The sequence below is a fragment of the Diplotaxodon limnothrissa genome, linkage group LG12 (assembly GCF_057381915.1).
Source record: "Diplotaxodon limnothrissa isolate DT_005_m linkage group LG12, D_limnothrissa_male_GT1.1, whole genome shotgun sequence".
Lineage (NCBI taxonomy): Eukaryota > Metazoa > Chordata > Actinopteri > Cichliformes > Cichlidae > Diplotaxodon > Diplotaxodon limnothrissa.
Genome location: NC_140607.1, coordinates 34,223,018 through 34,230,707, shown reverse-complemented (window position 1 = coordinate 34,230,707; position 7,690 = coordinate 34,223,018). Strand labels below are relative to the sequence as shown.

The following is a 7,690-nucleotide window of genomic DNA, read 5'->3' as shown; positions in this document are numbered from 1 at the left end:
GGTCTGCTAGCACATGGATTCTGGTCAATCAGGATTATGGATACTGGATCTGAATCTGAATTGTGGCTTGTTGATCTGTCCACTCATTATTGTTTCTAAATGCAAACAAACTAAAAAAGACTAATTATCTCTCCATTCATTTCATCCACTTTTACAGGTTCCAGGAGTAGCAACAGTAGTCTAGGTAGATCTCCTCTCTGTGTTGACACAGACGGATTCTTGGCCCAGCCAAGAGACGGAATTTCTCTAACATGTCACAGAGGTCTTCTCACATGATGTAATAGTGAAACATCCAGGAAACATCGTAGTCAGATCACCTCAGCTTTCTCCTTCTGATGTAGAGGAGCAGTGACTCTGAATGGCTAAGTTCCCCACCCATCCCTAAAGGAGAGCCTAGAAAGCCTTCAGAGAAAACTCAGTTACACTCCTCTTTTTCTTTTGGTTAACACCCATGGCTTGAGATGAAAGTAGGAACATAAACTGACCAGAAAATCAACTCTCTCTATATACCATGACAGTGGCAGAATGTCTATAGTTTTCAATCACCTACAGTTTCCTGTCTGTAATAAGACATATGAAATGTTACACTTGAAGGTAGGCAAAGGCATGAACATCCACCTGAGCTCAAGGGTTAGAATAAAATATTTACTGTTTGAGGCTCACCTTCATTAGATTCACTAGGTTCATGGACTATTATACCAAAGTTATGCCATTCTACTATGCAAACCTAACTTACTGATCAAAACCCCTTGGAACATAAAAACTCACTTTTCCAGAAATATCCACTTTGACTTTCACGGCTTGCTTTCCGTTTGACCAACAACCCTGAACCAGATCAGGCCGTACACTAAACAGGAAGTGAGTCATTGTTTTGCGTCTGTGACTGAACATCCTCGCAACTCTACTGTATATGTGATGTGTTTGGTTGACTTGGCTCGAGAAAGCAGTGTTTTTACTGTACATCCATAACAATTCTTCAGTAGATGTTTTTTTATCCGGTCTTGCAACAGACTTTTCTCAACTCGTGTAAAAACACAGATGGTGCAGCAGGTGCTGTGCAAAATACTGATCTGTTGGAGATAGAAGAAGCAACTTCATAGTTTACATGCTACGCTCTCTGCTTCTTTAGACCACATAGGTTAAACATGGTACAGGCCTTTCATAATTTTTAATCTCTAAATGATTTTGAGAAGATTTTTGAGTCAGTGCTGTGGTCAGATGAAACCAAAACTGAGTATTTTGGCATCAGCTCTACCTGCCGTGTTTGGAGGAAGAGAAATGATGACTATGACCCAAAGAACACCATCCCCACAGTCAAGCACAGAGTTGGAGACATTATGATTGGGGCTTTTTATCTGCTAAGCGTATAGGAGGACTTTACCTCGGGTGATGGGCGAAGCTATGTATTGTAAAACCTTGGACGAGAAACTCCTTTCCTCAGCCAGAACACTGAAGATAGTTGGGTCTTCCAGAATGGCAATGACCCAAAACATGCCACCAACGCAACAAAAGATATGTTAGATAATTATCTCCACACTTTACAACTTTATAGAATTTGGGAACTGTATTTCTATGGCTAACACAGAGATGTGCCAAAAAAAAAGAAAATGAGAAAAGGACAAGGACAAGAGAGAGTGATGGGACAAGAAGATAAATATATATTTTATATTAATACACAGAAAAACTGAAAAACTACTTGGGTTCAAACACATTTGTTGTACTTATCGTTATCTGATGCTTTAGTTTTGGATGTTAATACAGGCAGAAATCTGCTCTTTCACATATTGTTGAGTCAAAATGGTGATTAAATGTACAGTTCTTCAGATTGAGATTTATAACCAGAAATCAGATCTGTATTACATCTAGTACCTACATTATATCAACTGGCATGAACAACTATCTAACAATTCCAGAGTTAATGTGCTGGTTTATTTTCACACAACTGTTTAAAAAGGCCATTTGTTTCACAACTGGAATATTCTTACAGTGTCCTACAGATTCTCAGGGTCCTCCACCCCGTGCTTGTCATACTTGTCATATTACGATTTTTACCTGTGCCTTACAGTGTCAACATGGCAACCTCCAATATCAAACATCAACAGATCTTCCCCGGGTGCCTCCAGGCGATGGTTGCCCTAAGCCGGCGGAAGTAGCATGAAGTCATATAAAGTATATTGAAGCATATCATCAATAAGAATGAATAATCTCAACACTCTACTGTGTGTGCAACTGAAATGCGCAGCGGCATATTAATCATTACAATAACAAAGTACTGGGAAGGGTTTTCAGACACGACTCATTGTTGCTGTGATGTAACACGAAGCTGGAACCACTCATGACTCAGCAGCCTTCTGAAGGCTCGAGAGATAAAGCATGAAAAAAAGGGAAAGTGGGGAAAGGATTTTATTTTCCCCCTTAAAGTCTGCAGAAATCACTCTGGACTGAATCTAAAATCTCAAACACCCTTTAGTCTCTAACGTATCTGCCCATTAACAGAATTTTAGATGCAGCTGCTGAATGATAAACATGTCTTGCTCTAACTGTATCTGGTTCTGCAGACACACGAACATGAATGTGGCACCCATACTGTTGAAAGCCTTACAAATGTAAGCACACTGTGCTTACAAGTCATGTTCTTCCACACCATACTGGGAAAAGAATTCCTTTATGGTCCTTTGTCTCCTAATTCAGGCAATGACGCTCTTAGCGTCTTAGCATCTATAAAGTTAAAACCAAAGCAGCCTTTGTGTTTTAAAGTGTATATGTGCTGATTTTACTTTTTCCCTTTCGCTTATCCCAGAATCTGGATCACTGTTGACTCGATATTTCTGCATTTGTCTTGGAACTAAAAAAGAAGAAGATTTTCTACTGAGTGGTTGAATGCACTGCATCCCGTGAGTTTGTTATTCATATATAAAATGCAATGTGATAGAGCCTTAAAGGGTTTGAAAAATGACTGACTTTGATGTAGTTTTCAAACTCGATGGACGGAAATGGACTATGCAAATGATGCATATCTGCAGACTATGATCCTGTGCAGGCTGTAAGATATTCATCTTGTAAACTACACATGCAACATGTGTTTAGAGAAATAAAAATACCCAATAAACAGCATTTGGTGTGCTTCAGTAAAAAGGCAGGAAACAGGAACTTCTTTTAGACATTTTTTTATTAAAATTATTATTAAATAAATAGCAAATAATATAATAAATAACTAAATAAAACATATATACAACAATAACAACAACAGCAGTGTCAGTATCATATAATTGGCCTATAGTAGTGACAGTTTTCCTTGACAAAATTAAACATGTAAAACATTCACTTTGCCAGCAGGCCTATAATGCCGTTAGAGAAAAGTTCAAGTTTTTCTTAAAATCAAGTTTCAGTTTCTTGTCAGTATTCACAGTTCCTTGATTCTTTCGAGTGTTGTCTCATTTCTTGCTAATAGTCCTGCTTCGGCTTTGAGCGAGACTTGTTAGCCGGCGCATGGAGCTCCTTTCCCGGCTACACCGCGCAGGGCGCACCGCTCTTCTCCAAAAACTACTCAGGATCAGCTCCTGTTCGGTTCGGGTTAGGACCCAGTAGCCCTGTCTGGGGCGGTTTACAGTGAAACCAGTCCTGATAGTTTTAGTTGTCGCTGCCCAGCCTGTGGTAGACCAGCAGTGCCACCATGCTTTTCCCGGCGCTCTGCTCGAAGGACCGGCTGGTGTCTGTCTCTTGGCCGGGCTGGGAGCAGGTGGGCTTCGGGATTATCTGCTCGTTGGATGATCCGCCGTCCTCACAGCTGCTCGGTGTGGCTGGCATCAGTTCGGGTTTGGCGCACAGGTCTGAGAGCTGGCAAGCCTGCTCCTCCGCTGACTGGAAGGAGAAACCCTGGTAGTCGCCGATCGGGCTCTCCGTGTTTCCCAGCGCCGTCTCTGTGCAAGGATCTTCGGTGTAGATCTGCCACAGCACCACAAGGCACAGGATGACCAGCCAGCGCTTGGCCTGGCTTTTCTCTGGAGGAGGAAGGTGCATGCGGACTTTAGCGGGGTACATGACCCGGGTGCAGCGCTTCTTCGGCCGGATGGGCACGTAGGAGCGCACGGCGGTTGCCTGAGCCGGTACCCGCTCAAAGGTAAAAACCTCCGGCTCCGTGCTTCGGCTCGTCATCCTGCATGAGGCGAATCTCTCCTGCTCAACAGTCAGAGTCGTGCTGTTTGACCGTGCGTACATTTTCTCGTAGTCTTGGGTCGCTTTCTCTAGGATTTGTTTGTTTCGCTTGTTCGTAGTTTGCTGCAAGTTAGATATACTCCAGGCGCCAAGACCTCGAATTTATACATTCGAAACGCAGGTTGTTCACTTTAACCACGCCTTTCTACATCGTTAGCCACTCCCTGTATTGCACAAGTGAGGAAAAAAAACATTTAAACAATTTTTTATATGTCGTATGTGCCAAGGCTCTGACCGAGCAGGCTGCGGATGGAAGCTGAATCATCAGGGCTTGGTAGAATGACTACATTCTACATTCCCCACATTAAAAGACTATTCAGTATTTGAACCAATCAAATGAGCGAATTTAATCTTAATTATATTTAAAATCACTTAAAATTATAATATGAATATAATGCTAAATATAAATGATCATTTAATTTGCGGATTTTTAAAATATTGGTTTAATGATAGACCACTAAACTGTCATATATTGTTGTTAGATATAAAATAAAAAGGTTTTTTTTCTCCCAGAATTAAAAAAAAAATCCCATATTTTCATCAACAAGGTCACACATTTTTGGTTGTTGGACACTTTATAAAAATTAACCTTCACATGGTACTCACATGACATCCTGAAATCTTTGGGGAGAGCCCCAAGGTTTCAGTTTACTCTAAACACTTTACGCTCTACAGTATGTTGTCAGCAACATGCAACAGTTATGTTAGTGGAAACTTCCTTCAAATAAACATGAGGATGTTATTGTTATTGAGCACTCAAACTCGAACCTGAGAAAGGGGAATGAATGGCTGAATGTGAAAATGTGAAAAATACTATTTAAATGTGTGCCATGTAGATTATGAAAAAAAAAGGGGGAGGGGGGGGGGGGGGGCAGATTAAGGGGGAAAAACAAATGCAACTTCCTTCCCACACCTTGAGTGACACACACACATTTCATGCCAAAGAGTGAAAACATATCCTGCTGTGATTAAAAGTAAACTGTAATTTACGTAAACGTAAATGCCACTTCTCTAACCTATACTTTGAAATAAAAATAAAATGATTCATGTTCAGTCAGACAGTTCTTTTTTTTCCCTTAGGAAATCCTCCAATTCCCAAATTACAGTGTTACAGCTAAATGACTTCTCCAAATGCTGACCTGGAAACAGTGAGGCTGACTACAGTAACTTTGCTGTGGCAGCTTATTTGCATGCAGAAGAACAAGGATTCATACAAACTCAAAGTGAACAAATAACAACAAATAACAAAGATTTTGGCCTTTTGTTCTGTTTAGTTCCAGCTTAAATTTAAATTCAAGTGAAAGTTGAATGTGACAGAAAGGAAAACCAGAGACAGGCCACAAACCCCAGTTTGTGATCACTGTATTCACACATAACAATCACCAGTATGAGCAAAAATCCTTGTCTGTTGCTTTGCGTAATGCTATGCCCAGCATGCAGTTCACATGAACAAAAATCAATACAAACAAATACAAATATGTAGCCAAAGAGTCTGCCAGCACAGGACGGAGTACACAAACGTGAAATACAAAGGCCAGCATGCTTTTTTTCTCTCTCTGCACACTAGTTACACAGCGTTGTGCACTCCCCAAACTGGCCGGCTGGTGGGAGTGCACACGGGCTTTTTTAGGCCAAGTCAAACGTCCACGATAGCCTTGTGCTTGTGCAGACACTCCAAGCTTATGTCGGTGTCTTAACATAGGCCTTGGTTTCCAGCAGACTACTGCAGGCAAATCAGGGAGAGTGATTAGCAAACACAAATCTGCTGTGTTAGGCTCATCTCACTGGCATCCTTCTCTGAAGTAATCACACTACAACAGCTGAGTTCTGAACAAGCCCTGCTGCCACATGATCAAATCATCCTTTGATCTTGTGTTTTCTTCATGTGTTTGAGAGAACAGAAAAAAAAGTCAAATCAAAACTAGGATCGTAAGACATGTGAAAACGTGACTCGGAATTTTTATTCTACCCTGTGCTTCCCTATAACAGATATTGACGGAGGGGAGTTTTGATGTGTTTTCCAACATGTGATTTTTGTCACCCTGAGCTGTGGGTCATTGTGAGTGGTGAAATTATGTTATGCTGTTAGAGTAGTCCACACTCTGAGAGATAGATCTAGCGTGTAATTTTGTAAAAACTGTATTGTTGTTGTTGAGGCTGAGTTGTTCTGATTGCTGATTTGTGACTATATTTTGAGACTGTTAGAAATCTGGATATTAATACTATTAGCAGATATATTCTGTTTTTTCTTATGGCCAGTTCAGTAGGTACTCATGCTCAATTGTTTGTTAATGCAAATATCAAATCAGCCAGTCACATTTACCACATAGACATGGTGAAGACAACCTGCTGAACTGCTTGTCTACTGGAATTTTCACATACAACCATATCTTTGGTTTACAGAAAAAGGCTCATAAAAGAGAAAATATACAGTTTTTGTTTGAGGAAATGGTCAGAGGAGAATGGCCAGACTGCTTCCACCTCATAAGAGGCAGCATTAATTGAAATTGTATCCAATTCAGGATCAAAGGGAGGCTGGAGCTTATCCCAGCTGTCATAACGTGAGAGCGAGGGTACATCAGGTCACCAGTCTGTCCCAGAGCTGACACAGAGTGACAGGCAACCATTCATATTCACATTCACACCTATAGGTAGTTTAGGATAACCAGTTAACCTAACCCCGCTGACGGCATGTCTTTCAACTGTGAGAGGAAGCCAGAGTATCAGAAAACCCACGCAAACATGGGGAGAACATGCAAACTCCACTATTGCCACTTCCTGTGAGGCAACAGTGCAAACCACCAGTGCCACTGACATAACAATTTGCACAATATTGCTAAAATTAGCAACACCCTGAAAAATCCTCTTTTGTTCCAAGACACTGCAGTGAGAGTACTAACTGGATGTAGAAAGCTTATTTCTACCATGTTAGTTTCTCTTCATTGGTTCCCTGTTAAATTCAGAATTACACTTAAAAATCATTCTCCTCACATACAGTACAGAGATCATCATATCATATCATAGGACCTTTTCATCCCAACAGAGCACTTTCCTCTCAGACTGCAGGTTGATTTGTGTTGAATGGGAGGCAGACACCCTTTACGATTAAGCTTAAAACTTTCCTTTTTAATGAAAGCATAGGGTTAGGGTTGGATCCCCTGCTGGAGGCTTTGTGTTTCTTCTGGAATGATTTCTTTTCGCCCCTTCCTGAGCCTGGTTCTGCTGAGTTTTTCGTTTCCCCTGTTGCCGAGTGCTTGCTTATAAGGGGTCATCTCATCGCTGGGGGTTCCTTCTAACATTGTAAGGTCTTTAACTGACATTGCGAAGTGTTATGATGTGACTATAGTTGTGAATTGGCATTAGATAAATAGAATTGAATTGAAATGGAACTGATTAAAATCTCTTATACAGCTAAGGTATGCAGAAGACAATCTCTGAATGCACAACATGTTGAACCTTGAAGCAGTTGGGTACA

General features: G+C 40.9%; 1 protein-coding gene across 1 annotated transcript; it reads right to left on the bottom strand.

The window, feature by feature from the left end:
• Window positions 1–3,275: 3,275 nt before the first annotated feature.
• On the bottom strand, window positions 3,276–4,275 carry ier3 (immediate early response 3). Its single transcript, XM_085366848.1, has one exon. The coding sequence runs from the start codon at window positions 4,216–4,218 to the stop codon at window positions 3,631–3,633; it is 588 nt and encodes a 195-aa protein (XP_085222974.1). The 5' UTR covers window positions 4,219–4,275; the 3' UTR covers window positions 3,276–3,630.
• Between the last annotated feature and the right edge of the window lie 3,415 nt (window positions 4,276–7,690).